Source organism: Lycium barbarum, chromosome 7 (genome assembly GCF_019175385.1).
Source record: "Lycium barbarum isolate Lr01 chromosome 7, ASM1917538v2, whole genome shotgun sequence".
Classification (NCBI taxonomy): Eukaryota; Viridiplantae; Streptophyta; class Magnoliopsida; order Solanales; family Solanaceae; genus Lycium; species Lycium barbarum.
The window spans coordinates 9,156,937-9,184,691 of record NC_083343.1 but is presented as its reverse complement, the minus strand read 5'-3'; the positions used below and the strand labels follow the sequence as shown (position 1 = coordinate 9,184,691).

The 27,755-nt window shown below is 37.9% G+C and overlaps 1 protein-coding gene across 5 annotated transcripts; it reads left to right on the top strand.

Moving 5' to 3' along the window:
• The first annotated feature begins 9,940 nt into the window (after positions 1–9,940).
• LOC132603082 (uncharacterized) lies at positions 9,941–18,094 on the top strand. 5 transcript variants are annotated; one of them, XR_009567981.1, is made up of 7 exons: positions 9,941–10,846; positions 11,309–11,374; positions 12,113–12,185; positions 12,720–14,108; positions 15,794–15,850; positions 16,612–16,684; positions 17,688–18,094. XR_009567981.1 is itself a non-coding variant. In XM_060315966.1 (6 exons), exons 4-5 carry the CDS (start codon positions 12,722–12,724, stop codon positions 15,823–15,825), a joined length of 1,419 nt encoding a protein of 472 aa, XP_060171949.1. In that variant the 5' UTR covers positions 9,941–10,846; positions 11,309–11,365; positions 12,113–12,185; positions 12,720–12,721; the 3' UTR covers positions 15,826–15,859; positions 16,612–17,679. The 5 variants fall into 5 exon arrangements, 3 of the variants coding, with proteins under 3 accessions (XP_060171949.1, XP_060171948.1, XP_060171947.1); XR_009567980.1 differs by having other exon boundaries at positions 15,794–15,859; XM_060315966.1 differs by lacking the exon at positions 17,688–18,094 and having other exon boundaries at positions 11,309–11,365; positions 15,794–15,859; positions 16,612–17,679.
• Positions 18,095–27,755: the final 9,661 nt, after the last annotated feature.

Sequence of the window (27,755 nt, the reverse complement as noted above, 5' to 3'; positions counted from 1 at the left end):
TTTTGGGGTAAAAATAATTGTTTTTGCTGGTTGTCTTCACGAGACCAAGGTCCCGTTGAGAAATTAGTGATTGTGTGTTGTATTACGAACTTCAACAAGCCAACAGGTATGTGATTCTATGTTCCTATGATCATAAATGGGAATTATGTCTCATTATTGATAATATATGTCGGGATTGGGGTGTGTGCATAAATTTGGCTATTGGTGAATTCATAATTGATGATCTGATGGGTTGGAAGGCATTTCAATGATTTTGTTCAAGCCTTTGGAGTCAATCACTGTGATGCCCGCCAACTGTTCGATGAAATGCCAAAAAGGAAAATCGATAATGAAAAGGGGTGAAGTCTGAGTAACCCCGGCTTTTTATGAGTCTACGAGGGGGCTGGAATGTATAATCTTGTTTGTGAATCAACGAGTCAAGTGTCACAATGATTGCCATAAACTAAGTGGAAGAACTTGACGACAAGTTTTACGAACCGTAAAAATTTTGACGGTTCGTCAAGCTGTATCGTCAAGTGTTTAATGCCACTATAATACACTGTGACCGTTTGACGGTAGCTTTGACGATCCGTAAAATTGTTTTACGGACCGTAAACCCTCATCGTCAAATGATCCAAACCAAACCCACTTACTGTCACCATTTGACGGTAGGTTTGACGGACCGTAGAAAATTCTACGGTCCGTAAAACCTCATCGTCAAATGGTCCAACCAAAATCCAATCACTGTGACAATTTGACGGTAGGTTTGACGGACCGTAAAAAAAGGTTCTACGGACCGTAAAACCTCACCGTCAAATCGTCCAAACAACACATTTGACTCTTTAATTCCTTGCGACTTGTGCATTTAACATATAATTTAAAGGCGATACTTACTTACTTTCTACAAGTATGCCTCCCAAAGTTCGAGGAAGCGCTCCAACCACGTCACGAGGCAGGGACAGAGCTCAAAGTCGCCGACACCTCCGTGATGCATCCGACCAAGGAGAAATTAGTGCAGGGGACGACGAACCACTGGCAGCAAGACTCGCTAGAGCTCGTGTTGCGACTCAGGTACAAGTGTCCTCCCAGTCTGAGGAGAAGGACACTTCTACGTCCTCTAGCAGCTCGGAAGATGAGGTGGAGGCTGCCAGACTGCGAGAAATCCGAATGAAAGAAAAATCAGAACACAGTGTTAGGTTCTCTGTGCCGGGTTCCCAAGAAATATACGAGCACGGGCTTGAAGAAAAAGAAGGGGGTGGCCCGAAGAAAAGCATTCATGAGGAAAAACGCATTAGCCTAGACAGACTGGCGGGTTTTCCACGGCTTCTTGCTACTCTTGACCACCATCAGTGGAACTTCATTAGCCACCCTCCAGGGGAGTACATCTCATCCCTAGTTCGGGAATTTTATGCTAACTATGCGGCGGAAATGAAAAATACCTTCAAGTCGGTTCAGCTTAAGAAGAAAAAGCCACCCCCGTTGACAGAGGTGACAGTCCGAGGCAAGAGAATAAATATTTCTACTGAGACGATCAATCGTTTTTACTTTGGCCTCGACTATGTACCACCTCCAAACACAGATGAGCTTCAATACAGATTGGGTGGTGATCGAAATGACAAACTGGTTGAGTTACCATGGGTTGCGTCGGTGATAGCAAGGGGTTCCCCTGAATGGAGTAAAAACACCTCATTACAAATAAAGAAAGCAGATTTGTCCGTGGAAGGAAAATTTTGGTGGAGCGTCTTGATTCATAGGTTGTACCCCAGTCAGGCGGATAATGTGTTGACAGTTGAGCGGGCCATACTAGTAGCGGCCATCATGTCAAGGTACAACATAAATGTGGGAGAGTTGGTGGTTCAACAAATTCATCACAGAGCAATGACAAAGGAGTTGTCATTAGCATATCCCTGCCTCATTACAGCATTATGCTTACGGGAAAATCTCGATCATTATGCACATCGAGATCATCGGTTAACAGCCAAGAGTGTGTATGACCTTTGGAAGAGTCGAGATGGGGACATCCACCTTACTCCAGATGTTCCTATAGAGCTAGCAGCTGTGCTGCCTCCTCCAACATCCCAGGGACATGAGCCAGCAACTCCCGAGACATCGCAGGAGAGGCTGACTGCCACAAGCACACCAGATCAGTTCGTTTCGGGCACCGCGGATACATCTACAGGGCTTTCATCCTAGGCAGCTCCAGCCATCCCCAGCACTGCTACCTCTCAGAGCAGCCATGTGGCCTCAGCTTCTACAGCCTTGCTTGGCGGTGTTATGATACAGTTTAATGCTAAAAATTTCCATGATGCGTTTGTAAAAGCATACAGGGCAGACCGCCAAGTTGCTAACTTGATGGGACAGCTACAGGGTTATATAGATAAGAGGGTGGCAGCAGCCTTGGATCCCGCAAGGAAGAAGTGGGAAGATTCCCATAAACTCATTCATTCTAGGATCGATGGACTTGAGCGGCGGATTTTGGATCTTGAGAAGGTAGGCCCTACAGTCGATCTAGGGACGATGCAAACGGAATTGATGCAACTGAAGACAGATGTGCTAGCGTTGAAGGTGAAAAAAAGATTTACGTCTGCAGCCCCGCCACAGGCACAGCCGCTAGATTTAGCATCTCTGTTGCCTGTTGTCGACTTGCTGGGAAATGAGTCCCCACCTCGGGCTACCAGCAAAAGGCCTAGAGAGTACGGGGAGACTGATGATGAGGAGGATGACAGTGATGAGGAAGAGCAGTTTCGAAAGGTTCAGCGACGCTCTCGTGAGGAGACCCATTTTACAGGGGCGTCATCCAGCCATGCCCCTCCTGTTGAGATGACAGGCAGTGATATGAGTCCAGGGGGGCAACCACGCTCTCGGGGTCTAATAGGGCCAGCAGTTGGTACTACCGTTCCAGCGGCAGAGCAGGCACTGGACACCACTATTGAGGTGACGAGACCTCAGGACAAGCAGGACGCCTAGAGCATTTCAGGTAGCCCTATCCCTTTGGTTTAATTATTTTCATGCTTTGGGGACAATGCATGCTTCTTTAGTTGGGGGTGGGACTATTTCATAGTAGTGGAGAGTAAATATGTGTTTAGGCACCCCTTCGGCTTTTCTTTGCCAGAGTTCTTTTCCTGAAGGGGGTTTTATTTTGTTGAAACTGGCATGTTTAGGATGTTACTTAGGTTGAGTAGAGTCATTCTGTCTTATTTGGTACTACTTGATAACTAATGGCATGTACTGTGGTTTGTTGGAAATTTTGGACCCCACGAAATTTTGAAAGAAAAAAAAACGCATACTTAGAACAGGATTGATTAACATGATTGATTCTGTATATGACATTATTATTATTGGGGTATTGTGTGTGATAAATGACTACTTAGGAGGTCACAAGTGTAAAAATAATTGTCCTTATGCCAATGTGTGTGTGAGCTGTTAGTTTGATTCTGTTTATGCATGTATAATATAGAACTTGCCCGGTTGGTTTTGTATGAAATCCGAAAGTTAGTTTGGTTGTGAGATGACCTTAGGCTTTCTTTGTTGAAATAGTCACTTTGCCTAAATAAGCCTTACCAAAAGTGTTAAATACCCCTAGTTTCCCTTTTGAGCCTTTTGACCTTTTTCTTGGCTAGCCAATTATGAAACCTAACCCTTTGTGCAATTAATCCATCTTCGCACCCGTTCCCTCCTTGATGCGACTAGTTAGATGAGGCAAAATGCCTAAGTTGGGGGTGAATTAAATGTGGAGTACATGTTAAAAACATAAGTTGGGAGTGGTGGAGTTTGCTAGTGGAGATTCGATGTGGTAGTTGCGTATATATATATATATATATATATATATATATATATATATATATATATATATATATATATATATATATCAGAAAATTGTAACACAAAAATATTTGTAAGTTGGTTAGGAGTAAAACCACATCGAGGTCGAAAACTGAAAGAAAATAAAGGGGTGGAAAGAAAAGAGGCAAATTAAGGTGACAAGATGTTGTAGTGTTCAAGGAGGGTGAGTCACTAATATCCAAAAAGTATCCGACCCGTCCCTAAACCTACATTACAAGCCGAAACAAGTCCTAATGTGATCACAACCGAACGAGCCTAGGATGAGAACATAGAAAATAAGGGCAAGCCTGTGGTATTTGCATGTGTAGATATGAATTCTTTGTGAGTGTTGAGTGTTTTTCTTCATCTTCGTCCCATTCTTGTCGTATATATGTGTGTTGGGACATTCGTTGGTCTATGTGAGGGCATAAGGAAGAGAATTGAACAAAATAAAGTGACCGCCGAAAGTAGCATTTGTGTGCATGATAATATGTTCGATAATGTAATGTCATGTATTGAAGCTTCATGGTAGTCATAACATTCTTAAGTGGTGTAATATTGCTTTACAATAGACAGTTGGGGTGGTCAGTTGAAGGAAAACATGCATGCCAAAAGTTCCGAGTCAAAACCGATGTAGACATTGTTATTCTATGATATCTAGGTGTAGATTGAGTCGTTGTTTTGTATGGCTTGCTTAAGGACAAGCAAACACTTTAAGTTGGGGGTGTTGATGTGGCGTAATTTTATGCCACCATTGATGCTTTTCGGCTATAAGCGTTACTTGTTTTTAAGCAAAGTCTACGTGATTTAATGTGTTTTTTAGTGGATTTCAGGTATCAAGTGTTTTGATGGCCAAAGTCGAAGAAATGGAGAAAATAAGAGTCAGTTTGATGGGGCAGTTTGACGGACCATAAAACTCTTATACGGACCGTCAAATTGACCGTATAGTGGTCACAGTGAACAATGATAGACGAACCAATTCTGCGGATCAATTATACGGACCGTAAAAATATTTGACGGACCGTCAAATATACCGTATAGTGGTCACAGTGAGCAATGATGGATGAGCCATTTCTGCGGGACATTTATACGGTCCGTATAAAAGGGTGAGAGGAAGTAATTTTACGGTCCGTATAACTATTTTACGGACCGTAAAATGAAACGTAAACCAAGCCCGACGGGCAATTGTGTCATTTCACTTCTCACGATTTTTGCTCCTATAAATACTTAATTGTAGGGTTCTTGTACGCAGTTTTTTTTTTCACAGACCTCAGTTTTCATTTTCTTAGCAAAGTATTAATATTTTTGAGCTCTTTTGGAGATTACAAACAATTACAAGTAATTTCTCAAGTCCATTAAATCAATTGTAAGCTTTATGATTCTCATTATTTCTCATTGTTCTTCTTTCTATATGAGTAGCTAAGTCCCTTTACTAGGGTTGTGAACCCAATGATGGGTGTTTTGTGATTGGGTTTTGTTTTTGATATACAAATAATGGATTATTAGGGTTTGATTATTCTTCATTCTTCATTCATAATTAATGGTTGCAAACATTGATTAAAGCCATAAACCTTGATTTATTTGGGAAAATAATTAGGGTTGATAAGAATAGTTAACAAGAACTCAAAGCTTTAAACTTTGTTTAGTAAATTCACTTAGGAATAAGAAGAATTTACTTGGCATAATTAATCGTTCTTCATGGTTACTTTCTTATATTTGGGAAAATCATAGAAAGACATAATCTTTATTTATTGGGAAACAGTAAAGATTCACATAGAGATTAAGTGCACTCATAGAACAATCCATTAGAAGTATATCAAGATCAATACCCATGATCATACACTCTATCTAACGGGGACACAACCTTAGTTTCTTTTACCATAAATTTCCACCAAAGAAATAGTTTAGAAATTAGTTATAAGAAAAGACCAACTTTTACCAACATTATCGGATTAAGACATTAGACCTAGAACTTAGCATCTACGACTTTAGTAACCTTTTCACACCATATTCCCTATGGTATTCAACCCCAACCTTGTTGGGTTACTATATTTGACAACGTCCGCATTATACCATTAATAGGTGTAATTTGAGCGTATCACTAGGCTCGGCCGAATGACTACCAAAGCGGTCAATACTCAAATGTTACTGGTATATGAGACCATTCTTAGCTGAATTAGAATATTCCCAAGTACAGAAGAAGGAAACGTACTGGCTTGAAGGAGTCGAAATTCGAGATGAACTAATATAGCAAGGATGTGCTAAAAAAAAGTGGAAATGGACTAAATGCATGTATATTATGAGAGAGACATGGGAATGGAGGCATGACAAGATAATAAAGGTTTATAAAATCAAGGAATTAAGTTTTGTCACTACAATACGTTGTGTTCCGGGCTATGATTCGAATCGCTCGTACCAGAGAAATTTTTTGTTACAATTAAATATGCAGCAACGTACCCCAAAAAGGTAACAAAAGAAGTGAGAAGGCATACAAGTGACCAAGGTTAAGTATCAAGGACAGTCGGGATTAGTAAAGAGAAATCGTAGCATTGGAAGAGGTGAGAGTTTTAAAAGAGGAATATTTTTAGGAATTTCAATAATCGTCAAAAGAAAGAAAAACAATATGCCTATGGATAAGCATGACAACAGTATTACCTAAGACTAGAAAACATCTCCTACGTCGTGAAATCATAAGTCACCGTTTATATCAAATCGTGAGAGTATATGTCCTAGGACCATATAAATAACCATCCTGATGAAATGGCAAGTAAAATGGTGTGGGGACGACAATAAATATTTGAAGAATGATGGAAGCTAGTTGAGCCTCAATTAGCCACTGGTATAGAAGAGCCAAGGACTTAAAGAGGGAAGCACACTCATATTGAAAGGAAGTTGTAATTAAGTAAGATTTTATTTTAGTCTCATGCTTATGAGTTATTTTGTAATGATGTTAAGATTGGAGGAGAGGAAATTGGAGGAAAGATTCAAACATAGATTTGAAAATATTTTGAATAGTGGATTAGCTTGAGATATGATCATTAGTATGTTGTAAGTATAATCTTGTGATAGGGGATAACAACGATGATAAGAAAATGTTGTATACAAGTATATAAGGGGTGGCGCAGAGGTTGTTGTATATGGTTAAATTGAGTCTCATTTGAATATAAATCCCTTGGCTATAAATCCCTTGGCTATGGTATTTTTGACGCATTAGATGAGTAATCTGAAGTATAGTAATTAATGAGAATAATAAGCCATTAGCAAAGAAAATCTATGACAAACTATCTGGGCGCTACCATAGGTGGAACTATGATGACAATGCAAGGAATTAAGGAGTCCAACCAAATAATTAACAAGGAAATGAGATTATATGTATGTAAAGTCAATTAGTACTAAGAGGGATAATCTAAAGTAGCACTATAGAAGCAAGCAAGGAAAAGTGCCACAAAAGAATAAGAAAGTTGTCTACTAGAAGAGAAATAGAAGGCTAAGAAATAGGAGGGACTAAGTCAACGGAAGGTGAAGTCATGGAAGCAGACGAAGATAAGATCGTAAGAAAAGGATTCAAGGATATAAATAAAGGAGATGGACATTTAAGGTATTAAGAGATCCACTTGATTAATAAACTAAAATGATAGATAAGTGCGTCAGACTATGAGAAAGACTTATTAAGTGAGAGTCAGGCAAAGGTTAAAAGTAGAAGGAGAACCCCAAAGGAAATGATTAAAGGATATTGCGTTTGATTAGATCAAGTGGGTGACAATGAGACCTCGTGGAACAAGCAACATGAAGGCTCTTATTGGAAAAAGAGATGAATGAAGGTTACAGACAAAAGAAAGAATGAAAAGATTCAAATTCGCCGCATGACTAGGAATCGTGGTTATTCTTCGACAAATTTCTGAATTCACCCCTAAGTTATTAGCCGAACTAAGGATCAGAAACTCTAAGAGTAAATTGAAGGAAAGGAATCATTAAAGAAAAGGTTTGAGATGTTTTTGATATAAGTATAAGAATTACCGTTAGTTAGACAAGTTCCAAAAGTCCAATTGAAGGAAAGAGAAATTAAGCGAGACATTTCAGTGTTAAACTAGTTAAAAGATAAACTACCGCAAAGATTAATTCGACTGCTATAGAAAGAAAAGGATGCTAAAATGTGACCAGTCTTGAGATTATATTTAAGGGAGGAAGAATAAGAATAAGTAAACTCCAAGAAGGCAAAGGCCTGGGACATCTATAAAATGTAAGAAAGATACGTGGAGATCGAAGAGAATAAGAATTTCTGAATAAAAAGAAGATGGGATCAAAATTGGATAAAAGTATGTGCTAAGTACGGGATGAAAGGGCATACAAGAATGTAAACAGCGAAGGATGAAGAGACAATGAGAACGATAAAGCATGGAGAGTTAGTAGACAGACAGATAATAAGAAAAGGGATGACCTTGAGTACAAGCATAAATTTCTGTTACAAAAGAGAAAGGATAAACTGCATAATTCGGATAATTTCAGCTTTAAATTAGAAAGTAAGCCTGCAAGTAAGTAAAGTAAATACCGACAAATATAGGTAAGAACATTGACATCTACCTCAGAGTGAACTCTACCTCAACATTCGAGGACGAATGTTTTTGAAAGGGGGGAGAATGTTACACCCCGCACTTTCAGAGCATGAGCATGCCACGTACTTCACCATAATAATGGAGTATCGGAGACGTCTCATGAAGTTTTGGAAGGTATAAGCCATGGGAAGTACGTAACAACGAAGTAAAGATGAATTACGATCTCGTAAGTCGTAATCGGGAAGGACAACCTTGAAACACATGAACATGACCATTATCAAGTATAATAAATGATAAATATCATGTAGGGGGAGTTTTGTAAGATTCCAGGACCAAGCAAATCAAAGAAAATAAGTTTGTCGAAAATTTGGAAAAAGTTGGCAGAATTAAGGATAGAATTTTGGGTCAACTTTGGAGGGATATATCTCTAGGTATATTAGGAGTTTTAAGGTGTTTCAAAAGCCTAAAATGAAGTTCGTCGAGTCTAGTTTCCAACGCAACAAACCTCTATTTGATAGGATATTGGAGTAGAGAATTATGGATGTTACAAATTCGGCTGACAAAGCAGAAACGCGTGCTACAGTACTGCTACAGTAACCGACTTGCTACAATACTGCTACAGTGAACCCGACCCGAATTTGACCCCTATATAAAGGGTAGTAACCCCCCTTTTTTCACTAGATTTTAGCCAGAAATTTCCAGATTTTAGAAGGGAGAGTGAGGATATTAAAAAGTGAGCAATTTTCAAGTAGCGGAGTAGTGGTTTAAGTCCGGGTAACGCATGGTTGTGATTCTAGTATTGTTTTGTGGTGGATTTTAGCGTGGATATTGAGGATATTGCTATATTAACAAAAAAAAAGGTATGTATCTTTCTCTTTTGGTATTATTTAAGGCTTATTTACGGAGATAAAGTCGTTAAATAATTGTATAGTAAGTTGGTTAGTTATAGAAGTTGGAAAACAACGTGTGGGCTGTTTTATGGCATATGTTGGTGTTGGAAATGATGTTACTACTATTGGTATTGTTGTTGATGTTGTTGGTTGCTGAATTGGAATTTCGGGCTAGGCATATAAACAAGGGAGATGCTGCCCGATTTTTGGTAGAATATAGAGTAGTTTGACTGGAAAGTCTAGTATAACTATACTATGATGAGTCTAATGATAGTGTAAATCCTCTTAAATGTAGACTCACGAATTCGGACGAATAAGTGTGGATAACTGGAGGTTGAACAGGTATGTTAAGGCTATTCCTCTTTCTTCTAAAGGCATGATTCCTTTCATATGAATCCAATAGGTGTTTTCTAAATGTCCCATGATCCCTTTATGTGAATCCATAAATGTTTTCCAAGAATATTCTTATTCCCAAAAGCTAGAAATTCATGATTCATAGAGTTTATGATTCAAAGGCATGACTTCTTTCTTGATAATCCATAAATGTTTTTCAAAATGTCCCTATTTTCCGAGTCAAAAATTTATGATTCTATAAGCTTTTATGACAACAACAACGGACATGTTTTTACAATGTTAATGATGATGCTAAAGATTAGAATGTTTCTATGATGATTACGACGATGATGATGATGTTACATCCCGTATTTTTCTCTTAGGTGAAATATTTTAGTAGAAAGTTTGATAGATATGATTTTATAAAGTTATTAAAATTACTACTTCTAGATATGCTTTAAATTATAAACCTTATATGAGGAAGTTTATAAATGTGATTTTTCCTTTATTGTAAAGATAGAGATTATTTTCTCATAAGAAAATAAATTATATTTTTACCGTTTTAAAAATTTATGGTACAAAAATTTGTACTCCTTATATGAGATTGGAAAATTAGATAAGATATACTCTTCTAGATGTCTCCATATTTACGTGTCAATTGTTATAAGATATTTTTTTTTAATATTTGAATAAGGTTGAAGTCTTTCTATTGACAATATTACTTATGATATTTTGTCATTTTGCTAAGATCATTATTACCAAGGAACGTCTTCCAACATAAAGTGGTGACAAAGAGATAAGATATACTATCTATTAAGACACGTGGGACACCATTTCTTTACATAGAAATAATCACCACCGTATCCAACATATGTTTATATTTGTTGCATTCCTTTTGTGCTAGGATATAACTATATATATATATACACATCTGACATATTAGTTCTTAAACATTAAGGTTCTCTAGATATCTAGCACCACCGTATGTTTCTATATATGTTTATTAGTTGTGTAGAACCATAGCATCCAAGAAGATTAGCATTTCCATGTATAGCTAATAAAAGAGCACCAGCCATGGTATTTTCAAGCCACTGGTTCAACGTGAAAATGGGGAATTTGGCCTAGGGAGAGAGTTGCTCCAAGACCATGTATAGTTATCCTCCTCCGTCGACTTTATGTTTATAACATCGGTTTCCTCCGGATCCTAGCAAATCAGAGATTTTTTCAAAGAGAAGTAGGGTGGAAGAAAAGTATTCCTTGGCATATAAGGTAAAAAAATCCTCTCTCCTAGACGTATTTGATTTATCCAAGTCGTATCTAGATTGCTAGATGAATGAAATACGAAATTAATTGCAGGAAATCGGATAAATTGTTATTGTTATCATATGGACTGTTTGGTGGTCGTTATAAATTGTTTGGTGTACTGGAATATCGTGGAATTGGCTGTAGTGGTTGTGGTTGTGCTTGTTGTTATACTATGTATATACGAAAATAAGGAAGTGTATACAAGTATCGGTATGAGAATGTATATTGGGCTGTTTTGGAAGTAATTTAAGAATGGATTTAATTCTAGTTTGATATGAAATTGTTGGTATTTTTATTGATGTTTGGCTAAGTTGGAATTTCGAGGATTGTTAAGTTTACAGGGGAAATGCTGCCCAATTTTCTCTAGAATTTACGACGCGTTCTTATAATCGATTAACTAATGTTAATACAAATTCTCCCGTGAAGGTAACGACGTGACATTGGGGGAGGGCAAGTGAACGATAACATAGCTAAACGACAAAGGTATGTGAGGTTAGTCCTTTCTTTCTAATGGCATGAATCCTATAGCATGAGTTATTTTCCTCTTCATGAGTTCCTATTTTCCGGAAAGCTAGAAGCCTAAGTCCATAAATGTCTATATAAGATAAGAGATGTGATATGATGATGCCATATTGATAATGATGCTATTTATTGCTTACACTCACCTTATGTACTAATTCCTTCAAGGTGAGGCAGAATGTCAATAATTGCTCCATAATGAAATCGAGGGATCACGACCTTACGCCACCCCGATAGAGTATAGTTGATCTTGAGTCTTATGCATGTACTATGATAAGCATATTATTACAAGTATTTTTGATGAGCATGTCATGATCATATTACACCGCGCCTAGTTGGCCGGGCAGTCATCGCCAAGGCGGGCAGCTATACGGATACACCATGACCTTTTGGCATGGGCAGACACCACTAGTGGGCGGCATGAGATGGTACCCCGGACGCGGGAGGCCTGGACGCGGGCTAATGTTATTGATTATCACACTGTTCCGATATGGACGGGCAGCTTGCATATTATGCATATATGAGATTATGATGAGTATGAGTAAGACAGCATGCATTACTTCTTTTATGATTGTCATTCTTATTCAGATGTTTCACATTGATGTTCACATTATATTATCACTGTCTTTCTTCATTGTTTATGTCTCTCATACTCAGTACAATGTTCGTACTGACGTCCATTTTCTTTGGACGCTGTGTTCATGCCCACAGGTAGACAGGGAAGTGAGCTTGGTCTAGGCCCTTAGTAGCTGTCAGCTGATTGAGAGCACTCCATTGTCCGGAGGTGCTTATGATTCTTCCTTTGGTATATATGCATATTTTGGGCACGACGGAGTCTTGTTCCGTCTATATGTTTAGTATGTTAGTAGAGGCTCGTAGATACGCAGTGTGGGTCAGATGGTCTTACAAGATGTTATTATTATGTATATATTATTTTGATGGCCGAGAGGAAAATGTATATAAGTATTTATGTTTCTATATAAAATATGATTTTCCTACAATTCGTGTATAAAATTGGTAAAAGAGCATTAAATGAGTAAGATGAGTATTAGAGCGAGTGGTGCTCGATGGCTAGCCCCGGGTACCCATCACGGCCCCTAGCTGGGTCGTGACAAAAGTGGTATCAGAGCAGTTTAGTCCTAGGAAGTGTCTACGAGCCGTGTCTAGTAGAGTCTTGTTTATGGTGTGTAGCGCACCACGCTAATAAACAAGAGGCTACAGGGCATTTAGGAAAAATGACTGTCTTTCATCTTAAGAGATCGTGCGATAGAGCCAATTTAAGGATGCAACTATCTAATCTTTTCTGTTTAATTTTCAGTAATGCCTTTGAGAAAGAAGAAGAAAGTCAGCACATTACTAGGCGCTGCGGGAGAAGGCACCAGCCGAGAGCCCCCGGTTGAACTAGGACATAGTGAGTCTCAGAGTGCCACTCCCTCACATGCTACTTCTATTCCTCCAGTAGCAGAAGAGCATGAAGAAGTCTCCACTCCAGCTCCAGTGCATCCATTCCCTCCACCGGTTGCTTCGAGTCAACAAGTGACCGAGGCTATCCATTTACTGACACAGTTGGTTGCCGCCCAGGCACAGCGGCAGAATGTGAGTTCAAGTGATCAGTCAGATAGTACCAGAGCTCGTGATTTTATGAGTCTGAAGCCTCCGGAGTTTTTCGGGTCAAAGCCGGATGAAGACCCGCAAGGTTTTAATGATGAGATGTTGAGGACATTGAAAATTATTCATGCCTCCGAGACCGAATCCGTGGAGTTGGCCTCTTATAGACTCCGGGACGTGGCAGTGTTATGGTATAACAACTGGGTGCTGTCAAGAGGAAAGAATGCGCCTCCGCCTGTATGGCAGGAATTTGTGGATGCTTTTATTCGTCACTACTTGCCGCCCGAGGTCCGCCGAGCTAGAGCGGACAAGTTCTTGAATCTAAAGCAAGGAAGCATGAGTGCTCGAGAGTATAGCCTACAATTTAATTCCTTGGCCCGGTATGCCCCGACTATGGTGGCCGACATGGGGGATCGTGTGCATAGATTTGTGAGTGGTTTGGGGCCACACTTATTCAAAGACTGTCTGACAGCCTCGTTGCAAGCAGGGATGGACATTGCCCGTATACAAGCTCATGCTCAGAATCTAGAAGGACAGCAACCTCTGCAAAGGGGTGACCGGGATGTTGATCGAAGGCAAAAGAAGAGGGCTAGATCGATGGGAGCAAGCAGTGAATATAAAGGGGGATCAAGGCAAAACTATTCTAGTCACTCAGGTCAATCGGTGACTAGTGTACCTCCACGAGTTGCAAGCCAGGGGTCCGATTTCTCTAGTCATCCCGGACCGGATCAGAGTTTTATAGAGTCGGGCTCTCGGTATAGGGGAGATTATAGCCAGAGGAGACCCTCAGCACCGCGGTGCAGTCAGTGCGGTAGACTACATTCCGGACGGTGTCTCCAGGGATCAGATGCTTGTTACGCCTGTGGCCAGGTTTGGGCACATGATGAGAGATTGCCCATCGATGAGTGGTGGAGTTGGGACTCAGCCCACTGGATCAGCGGCCGGTTCTTCTTCGGTGCGCCCAGGAGGCCAGACTCCCCCGATTCCAGCAGGTCCAGGCAGAGCAGAGGGGGAGCATCTACTTCAGGTGCCACTAATCCCCGTATATATGCTCTAGCGGAGCGACAGGATCCAGAGTCATACCCCGATGTCGTCACAGGTACATCTGCACCTTTGATAATGTGTGAAAGAAGAAATGAATATTTGTAATATTAAGCAAGTATGAATTGAGAGGTTTTATGCTATGTAGTGACGGTAATCGATAAAGTATGTTTTGTGGTATTAACAATGTTTATATATATCCTTGAGGACAGTATTGATCCATCACCCGTAATCTTTATAAAATACCTTTTTAAAAGTACTACCGATGGGACTTAAAGGGTATTGTAGGGACGATAGTACTTAAGTTTTAAGGAAGTATTGGGAGCGCAGGACTAGTTTAACATTCGAGGACGAATGTTCTAAAGGGGGGAAGGATGTTACATCCCGTATTTTTCTCTTAGGTGAAATATTTTAGTAGAAAGTTTGATAGATATGATTTTATAAAGTTATTAAAATTACTACTTCTAGATATGCGTTAAATTATAAACCTTATATGAGGAAGTTTATAAATGTGATTTTTCCTTTATTGTAAAGATAGAGATTATTTTCTCATAAGAAAATAAATTATATTTTTACCGTTTTAAAAATTTATGGTACAAAATTTGTACTCCTTATATGAGATTGGAAAATTAGATAAGATATACTCTTCTAGATGTCTCCATATTTACGTGTCAATTGTTATAAGATATTTTTTTTTAATATTTGAATAAGGTTGAAGTCTTTCTATTGACAATATTACTTATGATATTTTGTCATTTTGCTAAGATCATTATTACCAAGGAACGTCTTCCAACATAAAGTGGTGACAAAGAGATAAGATATACTTTCTATTAAGACACGTGGGACACCATTTCTTTACATAGAAATAATCACCACCGTATCCAACATATGTTTATATTTGTTGCATTCCTTTTGTGCTAGGATATAACTATATATATACACATCTGACATATTAGTTCTTAAACATTAAGGTTCTCTAGATATCTAGCACCACCGTATGTTTCTATATATGTTTATTAGTTGTGTAGAACCATAGCATCCAAGAAGATTAGCATTTCCATGTATAGCTAATAAAAGGGCACCAGCCATGGTATTTTCAAGCCACTGGTTCAACGTGAAAATGGGGAATTTGGCCTAGGGAGAGAGTTGCTCCAAGACCATGTATAGTTATCCTCCTCCGTCGACTTTATGTTTATAACATCGGTTTCCTCCGGATCCTAGCAAATTAGAGATTTTTTCAAAGAGAAGTAGGGTGGAAGAAAAGTATTCCTTGGCATATAAGGTAAGAAATCCTCTCTCCTAGACGTATTTGATTTATCCAAGTCGTATCTAGATTGCTAGATGAATGAAATACGAAATTAATTGCAGGAAATCGGATAAATTGTTATTGTTATCATATGGACTGTTTGGTGGTCGTTATAAATTGTTTGGTGTACTGGAATATCGTGGAATTGGCTGTAGTGGTTGTGGTTGTGCTTGTTGTTATACTATGTATATACGAAAATAAGGAAGTGTATACAAGTATCGGTATGAGAATGTATATTGGGCTGTTTTGGAAGTAATTTAAGAATGGATTTAATTCTAGTTTGATATGAAATTGTTGGTATTTTTATTGATGTTTGGCTAAGTTGGAATTTCGAGGATTGTTAAGTTTACAGGGGAAATGTTGCCCAATTTTCTCTAGAATTTACGACGCGTTCTTATAATCGATTAACTAATGTTAATACAAATTCTCCCGTGAAGGTAACGACGTGACATTGGGGGAGGGCAAGTGAACGATAACATAGCTAAACGACAAAGGTATGTGAGGTTAGTCCTTTCTTTCTAATGGCATGAATCCTATAGCATGAGTTATTTTCCTCTTCATGAGTTCCTATTTTCCGGAAAGCTAGAAGCCTAAGTCCATAAATGTCTATATAAGATAAGAGATGTGATATGATGATGCCATATTGATAATGATGCTATTTATTGCTTACACTCACCTTATGTACTAATTCCTTCAAGGTGAGGCAGAATGTCAATAATTGCTCCATAATGAAATCGGGGGATCACGACCTTACGCCACCCCGATAGATTATAGTTGATCTTCAGTCTTATGCATGTACTATGATAAGCATATTATGATAAGCATATTATTACAAGTATTTTTGATGAGCATGTCATGATCATATTACACCGCGCCTAGTTGGCCGGGCAGTCACCGCCAAGGCGGGCAGCTATACGGATACACCATGACCTTTTGGCATGGGCAGACACCACTAGTGGGCGGCATGAGATGGTACCCCGGACGCGGGAGGCCTGGACGCAGGCTAATGTTATTGATTATCACACTGTTCCGATATGGACGGGCAGCTTGCATATTATGCATATATGAGATTATGATGAGTATGAGTAAGACAGCATGCATTACTTCTTTTATGATTGTCATTCAGATTCAGATGTTTCACATTGATGTTCACATTATATTATCACTCTCTTTCTTCATTGTTTATGTCTCTCATACTCAGTACAATGTTCGTACTGACGTCCGTTTTCTTTGGACGCTGTGTTCATGCCCACAGGTAGACAGGGAGGTGAGCTTGGTCTAGACCCTTAGTAGCTGTCAGCTGATTGAGAGCACTTCATTGTCCGGAGGTGCTTATGATTCTTCTTTTGGTATATATGCATATTTTGGGCACGACGGAGTCTTGTTCTGTCTATATGTTTAGTATGTCAGTAGAGGCTCGTAGATACGCAGTGTGGGTCAGATGGTCTTACAAGATGTTATTATTATGTATATATTATTTTGATGGGCGAGAGGCAAATGTATATAAGTATTTATGTTTCTATATAAAATATGATTTTCCTACAATTCGTGTATAAAATTGGTAAAAGAGCATTAAATGAGTAAGATGAGTATTAGAGCGAGTGGTGCTCGGTGGCTAGCCCCGGGTACCCGTCACGGCCCCTAGCTGGGTCGTGACAGATGATTTCATATTTAAAAGTCCCAAGCTTATGATTTCAATGTAAATATGAGAAGGTTGAGTTATTTTCATGATTTTCTTTATTTTTATTTATTGTTGTTGATCTCGCCTTATAATAATTGTTCCTTCAAGGTGAGATAGAACGATGATGATTATTCCATAATATAATCGGAAGTTACCGACCTTACGTCACTCCGATGTATTTATAGCTCTTATTTGGCTCTCATGCATGCTTTATATATATATGTATGTATTTTCTCACACCGCGCCGCGCTATAGTCGGTCGGGCATGGCACGTAGATGTGCACACCACTGCAGTGGGCATATTATGATATTGCCCCAGACGCCGGCTAATGATGATAACACTGAGCCTTAATGGTCGGGCATGATACTATATATATGACACCGAGCCTTATGGCCGGGCATGATACTATATATATGACACCGAGCCTTAATGGCCGGGCATGGTACTATGTATATGTATAAAAATATTTTTCTAAAGGCTAAGCATGCATGGCATCCGCCTTATGAGGCATCCAGATGTACCGGTTATCTCTTTTATTCCATGTTACCTTTCATGTCTATATTATGTTGTTATTCATGCCTTACATACTCAGTACATTATTCGTACTGACGTCCCTTCTTATGGACGCTGCGCTCATGCCCGCAAGTAGGTAGGAAGACGGATCAGGCCCGTAGGTGTTCTATCAGCGGATTCTCAGGAGCACTCCATTTACTTCGGAGCTACAGTATATTTGGTATTGCCCTTATGATCATTTGTATTTTATGTAGAGGCTCGTAGACGTGTGTGTATAGTTAGATGTTTTATAGATCCACCGGTTCATATTGTTGTATAATATATTGGTGGCCTTGTCGGCCTTATTTTGAGCTCTTGATACTCTACTGTTAGCCTTGCCGGCTTTATGAAATACATTATGTTGTGGCAACCTTGTCGGTCTGCATATGTACATGTGTGCTGAATGAGCGGATATTCCTATGTTGGGCCTTTTCTGCGTGCAGATATTCTTTGAGTTATAGTTTATAATGTTCAAAGTCACGAATGAGTCAGGTGGTTCCCGGTCTACGGGTCGGAGCCCGTCATACTCCTGGTAGGGGTGTGACGGACAATTTGTAAGTCCGCTATATATTATTTTCGGAAGGTGTTGAAAATCAATAATAGGGAATGTGATTTAAGTACTGTAGCTTTTTATTTAAATATTGTAATCTTGAAATTGAATGTAAATTACAGTAGTTTTTAACAGATATGTTTGTGTATATGAATTAACTTTAGTCACGCATGCATAATTCAATGTTAGTGGAATGAGGCACATAAAATATTAAAACTTGTTAGCAATTTCAGTATTGAGACTGGCAGAAGGTTACCCAACTATGGGTAATAATCTCTCAAAGTCATATTTTTTTGTTTTGTAACAACAAGGTCACCCAACTATGAGCCTGTTTGGATGAGCTTATGCTTATAAGCTGTTTGCAGCTTATAAGCTAAAAAAAAAAAAGTTGGAGTAGTCTAACTTATTTTTTTTGGCTTATAAGCTGCTTTAGATAAGCTAAGTCAAATGGGCCCAATTATTTTTTTGAGCTTATTTTAAGCACAAAATGACTTTAAGCTGGCCAGTCAAACACTCAAAAAAGCTGAAAACAGCTTATAAGCAACTTATAAGCCAATCCAAACGGGCTCTATGTGTAATGATCTCTCAAGATCATATTTCTTTATTTTGTAACAACAAGGTCATCCAAATTTTCCTATATCACATCAAAAGTCACCCAATACATATTTGGCAAATAAAATATGACATGACATTTAATTTAGTCCACATGTACTTTTCCTTCTTTTTTTCTCAGTCCACGTGGCAAAAAAAATCAGATTCGACCCAAACCCAAATTAACCTTATTCTCTCTTAATTAAAATAGAGTTTTTCTCTCTCTAAAAAAATTGGCTCATCGTTTTATTAAAATCGTGTCGTCTTCTTTTCCTTCTCTTATTTGGCATGACTAAGGAGCAAATTGGACGTTGCAGAAGGTCTTGAGGGTGTCAATAACGAACAAGTTGAAGTCATAGAGAATGTGAATGAACAAATTGCATTTTCTAATGTATGTGTGTTTAAAAAAGAGACAGACTTTTTAAGAAAAGAGTCATGAAGAAATATGTACAAGAAGTCTAAGAAGTGTTAAAAGAAGGAAAAAGAAGATGACACGATTTTAATTAAATGATGAGCCAATGTTTTTCACAGAGAGAGAGAGAGAGAAAAAAAAAACTCTATTTTAATTAAGAGAAAATAGGGTTAATTTGGGTTTGGGTTTGGATCGGGCCGGGTCGGGTCTTTTTGCCACGTGGACTGAGAAAAGAAAGAAGGAAAAGTACATGTGGACTAAATTAAATGTCATGTCATATTTTATTTGCCAAATATGTATTGGGTGACTTTTGATATGATATAGGGAAAGTTGAGTGACGTTGTTGTTACAAAATAAAGAAACATGACCTTGAAAGATCATTACTCATAATTGGGTGACCTTGTTGTTACAAAACAAAGAAACATGACTTTGAGAGATCATTACCCATAGTTGGGTGACCTTCTGTGTTATTACCTCTCGATGTAGAGTTTTAACAGACATGAAATTTAAAAAAGATCATCTTTGTTTCAAAGTCATCCTATGTTTGCGTATGTATTATTTCTTGTCGTCGTTTCTGCTTTAGTTACTTACTATATATTACTATATATCCTGATGTTGTTATTACTTATGTTTTCGTAATTGTTGTATTTCTGCCTTACTTGAGCCGAGGATCTAGCCGAAACAACCGTTATTGTTTAAGAGTGGAGAGAGAAAAGTTAAGAAAATAAAAAACTAAAAAGAGTGCCAGCCGAAATCAAGGAATTGACGTTACAATAAAATCCCAAAATTTTAGCTTATATTAATCATATCTTTATTACCCTCTGTTTGGATGGTTGTTTCCCGTGGTTCATTAATGTACAGTATGGTATGGTACAGTATGGTGTTGTATTGTATTGTATTATATTGTATTGTACTGTATTAATTAACACAATGTTTGGATAGACTGTATCGTTTGTTGTGGTTTAATAACATTTGTATTGTTTGGTTTGACTGTATGATACTGTATAATAACTTGTAAGTTTACTAAAATACCCTTAACTCTTAATTAAAAATTAGTTTATATATGTTAATAAAACTCAGGTAAAGAATAGGAACTTTAAAAAATAAGTAAATATTGGGTAGGGGTGGTGGAGGGGTGGGTGGTGTGAGGTAGGTGGTTGTGGTATGAGGGTGGGGGTAGTGGGTACGTGGTTGGATGGTGGTGAGGGGTAGTAGGTGCGGGTGGTGGAGGGGTGGGTGGTGTGAGGTGGGTGGTTGTGGGATGAAGGTGGGGGTAAGTTGTTGTGAGGTGGGGTGGAGGGTGGGGCAGGCATGGGGGTGGGGTGGATTGTGGAGGGTGTGTATAACGGAGAAATGAAATACGTAACCACGGAAAAATCACTAAATTCGTGGTTATAAAAATTAGAACTTTTGATAGTTATATAACCATGGGATGAACCACGGGTCTACAACACAAAACCACATAATTTTAAGAACAATGAAAACAAATATGTTTCATAGAAAACCATACATTAATGAACCACGAAAAACCATCATCCAAACAGGGGGTTAGTTACAATAACAACATCCCCTAAAAAATAGAAATGACACCATCAGATCTAAGCTACGGGTTTGTGGTAATCCGAGAGAAAATAAAAAAAAAAGTAAAACAGTACTAGTAATTCTTAAGAACAATTTGAAGAGAAGCAAAAACTCTGCTAGCCAAAATGCAGGGATTCTCAGAGGAATCCGAGGTTTTAGCAGCTGGACAGGAGTTTTACAGAGAAACTCGAGTGGACAGCTATGGAGATGAAAAGATAAGAAGATGAAGAATAGAATTCGATTGTAAACTTGTAGTATATTCAATTGATGATTGAATCTATAATGATGCAATGCCTTCTGTAGAGATGAGAAAGAATCTAATTTGTCAACTGCTTCTAACAAATTCAACAACGGCTATAACTAACTGTTGAGTATTACGGAGAACCAACATAACTGAGTGAGCCAACAGAGTCGCACAAAAAATACAGATAACCAGTTCTAATGCTCTGACTAAATCGAAGTTCTAATATCAAATAAAATTACAATGCAAAAGGCATGCTACCTGTTGTTATTATTATAAAAAAAATGAACGGACGCGCAAGAAAAGGTTTGTAATGTTCAACCGAAGAAAAAGAAAAATAATGAAAAAATTACAATAGGCTTGACGATACTTACTTCAGCAGTAGACAATCTTTGATAATCATTCTCGAGGTAATCAATCGACTATACCTCAAATATCCTCGAGGCACTATCAAGTTAAATTTGACACTTTAGGTACAACCAAATTAAGTGACTTCGCGTACAATGTTGAGTTTAACATATATGAAATTAAAAAAAAAAATCATCTTTGTTTCGAAGTCTTCCTATGTTTGCATATGTATTGCTACTTTTCGTCGCTTCTGCTTTAGTTTGTGATGTTGTCATTGCTTATGTTTTTATAATAGTTACATTTCGGCTTTACTTGAGCCGAAGGTCTACCGGAACAGAGAAATAAGATGCGTGTACACTCTACCCTATCCAGACCCCACTTAAAGGATTACAATTTACAACTATGTTGTTTTTGTTGTAGAGTGGAGAAAGAAAAGGTATATAAAAAAATACAAAAAGAATAAATTAAAAAAAAAAAGGCAGCCGAAATAAGGAATTCACGTTACAATAAAATCCCTAAATTTTAGCTTATCAATTATGTTGACACCCAATTTTGTCCCTCCCTTATTTAATTCTATTCACTCGGGCTTCTAAATTTACTGAAGAACTAAATACTATATCATTTCTTTAAATGCCTCACGCGGCATATGCATCATGTCCTCGAAAACAACCGGAGACATACTTGGGTTCGTCCACCCTAAAATAGGACATATCGGGTTCTTCCACCCCAAAATAAGGTACTTGGGTTCGTCCACCCTAAAATAGGATGCTTGGGTTCTTCCACCCTAAAATAGGATACTTGGGTTCGTCCACCCTAAAATAGAACATATTGGGTCATTCCACCCTAAAATAAGAATTCATATTTTTATCTTGAATTTTACAGGATTGGCATCGAGTCTCCGAAGACAACCGGAGGCATCATTCGGCTATACAGCCTCACATGCATAAGCCAGACGGCTACACCATGACTTTACCCTCTACTTTATCATTTACTTTACCAACTTTAACAACTTTACCCTGAACTTTACAGGAATTATCATTGAGCCTCCGAAAACAACCGGAGACATCATCCACTTTACAACTTTATCCTGGACTTTACAGGAATCATCATCAAATCTCTGAAGACAACCGGAGACATCACATGGCTACACGGCCTCATACGCATAAGCCAGACGGCTATACTTTGGCTTCACTCTCTACTTTATCCTTTACTTTACCAACTTTAACAACTTTACCCTGAACTTTACAGGAATTATCATTGAGCCTCCGAAGACAACCGGAGAACATTGTTTGGCTGTACAGCCTCATCAGCATATCACTGTGTCCCCGAAAACAACCGGAGACATAGCATCAAGTCCCCGAAAACAACCGGAGACATAGCATTAAGTCCCCGAAAACAACCGGAGACGTAGCATCAAGTCCCCGAAGACAACCGGAGGCATAGCATCGAGTCCCCGAAAACAACCGGAGACATAGCATCGAGTCCCCGAAGACAACCGGAGACATAGCATCAAGTCCCCGAAAACAACCGGAGACGTAGCATCAAGTCCCCGAAAACAACCGGAGACGTAGCATCAAATCCCCGAAGACAACCGGAGACATCGCATGGCTACACGGCCTCACCTGCATAAAGCCAAACGGCTATACACTTATTTTACTCCTTACTTCATTCTTTTATTTCATCATCTACCTTACCACTTTAATGAATTTTCCTTAAAATTCGCAGATATCATTTCTCATCGAGTCCCGGAAGACGGCCGGAGACCTTATCACTATCATCTTCAAATGCAACTAGAGATATTATCACATCCTTAGCATATATATCACACATTCATTCAAGTCCCTGAAGACAACCAGGGACAACATTCGGACACACGACATCATTATAAGCCATACAGCTCCACCCTCACCTTCACACTCATATCTATTATCATTTTTACACTCTTTATAATTTTACACTTCCAACTTTTCTACTAATTGTGACATGAATTTCAGTTTTGGCAGAAAGTACAACCTGCGGAGACACAACACAACGTGGAACTTTATCTTACGCAGTGAACTGGGGCAAATTTGCTGAAGAGGAATACCAAACTCACAAGCAAAGGTCACGAATCTACTCTCGAACTCAATCCACAAACATGTGATACGTAGGTTAATTTCTCTTTCACATCTCCCGCTAAAACTCTACTAAATCTACTCTTTTCACAATCTCATATTCCTTTCTACATCCCCAGCGTTTCCATAACTCAACACTGGGGCATCTTTGAAGAATTCACATCGTGCCTAGTAGAGTCCTACTTGAAAGTGTGTTGCGCGCCACATTTATAATTAGGAGGCTATAAGCATATGTTCCATTCTCGTCATCTGTCCATGACCCTTGCAAAGTTATAAATCCATAAATAATATTCTCTCCACAGGATCGACAACCAATTCTCTAAAAACCGTATTTCCTTACAAATCCATATTTTGTTGGTCGTAACAAAATTGGCTACTACGTCAACTTCTTCGCTCGAAAACTCTTACATCGTCTCCGGTCGAAGAGGGGCATCTGTTGACACCCAATTTTGTCCCTTCCTTATTTAATTCTATTCACTCGGGCTTCTAAATTTACTGAAGAACTAAATACTTTATTTTCACTACTATTATTTTTCACTACTCTTATTTTTAAACATTACGAGCATTACTTTATCACAAATTTTTTAATGTTCGTCATCATTTCATTTTCGGGTTTGGAATCACTAAATTAATTACAAGACAACACTTTGCAAAATATTTATTTTTATCTACATATTAATTATCAATCGTCTTTACATAGTATATATTGTACTAGTTATCAAATTAGAAGCCCAAAAAATAATTAAATAAAGGAGGAAGGATCAACATTTTTCAGCCAAATTAATGGCCAAAAATACAAATACAATATTATTTCCCTACCCAAATAAATAACCCACATTTTTATACTCAACCCATATTTTCAGCCCAAACGGACCAGCCCATTACCATCTTAATTTCGGTCCAGTCCATTATTTCACCCGACCCGGCGGCCCATTTACCTCATTATTCTAAACCCTACCCCCCTTTTTCTTTTCCTTTCCCCGCCTCTCTCACCCCTTGCCTCTCTTCTCTTTCTTTCCCACTTTTCCGCCTCCCTCCTCATCTCTCTTTCTTCCTTTTCCCCCTTTCCTCCGCCTCATCTCCCTCGTCTCACTCCCCACTACCGCCGCTCCTCTTCCCTTTTCCCCACACACGCTCCCCTCCACTCACCCGACATCACTCCTCTCTTTCCTCTTCCTCTCCACTCACCGCCGCACCTCACATACAAAAACCTAATCACCTTCCTATAAAAGGGGGGGGGGGGGGGGGGGGGGGGGGGGGACGAAAAAAAAAGAAAAGGAGAAAAAGAAGGGGGAGGGAGGAGAAGAAGGATTCGTTGGTTCTAGGGACAGAAACAAAAAAAAAAAAAAAAAAAAAAAAAAGACGAAAACAAAACAGAACGAAAAGGAAATCTGTTAAAAACAAAGAAAACAAGATCGAAACAAACCGAAAAGAGAGGGGACAGACCTGAAAAAATCCCCCTCAAACAGATTGAACAAGAATCATTCATCGTTATTCGAGAGTGGATTCGAGACCACGACGCCTCGTTCATTGCACACAAAAAAGGTAAACAAGGATACACTTATTGCTTTTAATTTTAATTTCTGCTTTAGTTAAAGCGTTTAGCTTATTCTGATATCTCTCTTAATTATGTAGTTTTCTTTGTCGTCGTGTTGTCTGTTTGATGTTTGGGCGCTGTTAGGATAGGTTGGTACTTGCTAAAACGAATTTGAAAGACGTATACTGCAGTTCAGATGTTTAGACTGAACTTCCAGGATTTAGAACCTATTTGAAGTCCAATATACATAGGATATACAACGGTTTATCAAGCTAAGAAGAAGTTATATATTCGATATACATCTAATATACATGTCTTAGAGTGTATATCTTAGGTATATTGCGTATGGCATCAGAACAGATCGACATTAAATCGTCTCCATAATTGTCTTTCATCCATAAATCTAAATCTCCTGTTTTGATTTATTCTAATATGGAAATAGTGGCAGTAGTTTCGTTACCGTTAGTTTCAAGTGAAGTGTGTAATGTAACCAAATCTAATTTTTTATTTAGTTGAATAGTTCGATAAATGGTCCAACTATGTGAATGAGCAATTTGACGAATATTATGCCAATCTTAGTACCCTGTTTCAGTTTGAAACTGATAAAATATCGAGATATCTAAATGACATGTTTGACGATTCACCTGATCTATATACAACCAAGTTTCTGTTTTTCTTACTGACCCCCCCCCCCCCCCCCCCTTTGAGAAATCATTGAATTTTGAAATCCATTTTGATGTTGATGACATTACTGTTACCTCGCTGCTGCATTTGCACTTCCACTATTGTTCTAACACTATATGGGTAAAGGTACGTATTTGGAAATCAGGAAGCTCGTCAAGTCATGTTTAAGTTGCGTCTGATTAATGAGATTAATTGACATACATGATCTGTATAACTCAAGTGTTCTCTCTTTCGCGAATCTTGAACCTGCCTGCATACTTCGTATACAGGGGTTTATATTTTTTCTTAAATAATGTTATTGTGTTTATATAACTAAGGCCGTATGCTATATATATTTGGGTTTAAGGTCATGTCCAGTTGAGATTAAGTGACACATAACCTGATCTGTAAACTGTCCGAGATCTTTAAACGCTCTCTCTTTAGCGACTTTATTCGAAACTGTGAGACTAGATCCTTTAAGTTGCTGCTATCCTTGTTTGGTTTCTCCATATCTGGTTGTTACATAAATCTACAATATATACATAATCCAATGGTTTGTTTCGAATTTACATTATATATGTTCAGTTTTATTGATTATATACTAATCTTTTTTTTTTCTCTTTTTATTTTTATGCATGACATCTCGCATACGAGTCCAAGGGACTCGTCGTCCTCCTCCGCATTTGGTGTCGGACTAAAAGCCCAACAAAATCCTCTCGTGTCCAACCCCGTCCGCGGCCGAACAAAAAATAACATCTGGGCCAAGGTCCAACAGACAGAGACAGCCCGCAGTAATACATGAATAAAATCTGTTGGGCCGAAGCCCAACAGTAGCGGACAACAGTATTCCTTAATGGGCTGAGCCCATTTACATCATACTTATTCCTCTATTTTTATTTTTTGTGTGCATTTGATGTGTATTATATGACTAACATTTTTGTTTGTTAATTTAGATAAACCTTAGTGATGTTGAGGGTTTTAGTTTAGTAATGGGTAGTCAAATCCACAAAATTACATTCCCTCGTATTTTCTAAACTATTTATAGTATCTATAACATCTATTCAAGTAATTGATTTTCAAATAATATGACTATATATTTTTGAGTTAAATGAATCATCTTTCATTCTTACTATCTCATGAATTTCAAAACGTCGTTAAATAGGAATCCAATTATATTTTATAAACATTTTCAAGATTTATTCAATTATACATATTTTTAGTCGAAATTGGTTAAATAAAGAGTGATAAAAAAAAAAATAGAAAGAAACTTATGGACTTTTCATCATATTTAAGAACATAAGTCTAGGCATTTCTACACCACCATATTCATATAACATCATTTTTATCTAAAGATCACATTTGATAAATCATCTTTTAAAAGGCTATTAGTCATACGTAAACTATCTTATTTTCTACAAATCTTATTTTTGAATAATATTATTATATTTTTCATTTAAGGCCTTAGCAATATCTTTAAATCTCATTTAACCATTAGAATCTTCTTTTTACGCAAACTATTATGTTTTCTACAAGTATTATTTTAAACAACACTATTACACTTTCGTTTAAAAAGCTTAACAACATTTATAAATCGTATTTCAAAAAATAGCATTAAAAGTACTCTTTTATACAAATTATTATTTTTCTATAAGTTCTATTTTAAATAACATTCTTATATATCTATCTATAACTTTAGTCATACTTACAAAACTACTTTCTTTTCATATAACACTATATTTACACTTAGCCTAATTAATTATAAGTCCGGTCGGTTAACCATTGTTAATGGGTCTTAAAGGGTGCCTAATACCTTCCCTTTAGACTAATTGAACCCTTACCTAGAATCTTAAGTTTCGCAGACCTTAAACAGAGCTAACTTTAGAAAATAACTTTAATAAACTTTAGGTGTCCTAATTCACCATAAATAATTAGGTGGCGACTCCTTAAAACAAATAAAAAAAAATAGAAATCTCCAATACGTCATACTTCTAATTTAACCCGGTTAAAATGGGGTATGACAAATTAATCATATATTTGTTAGTTACGATAACAACCATCCCCTAAAAAATAGGAATGACACCATTGGATCTAAAGCTACTCGTTTATTGAAGAAAATATTTTGCTAAAA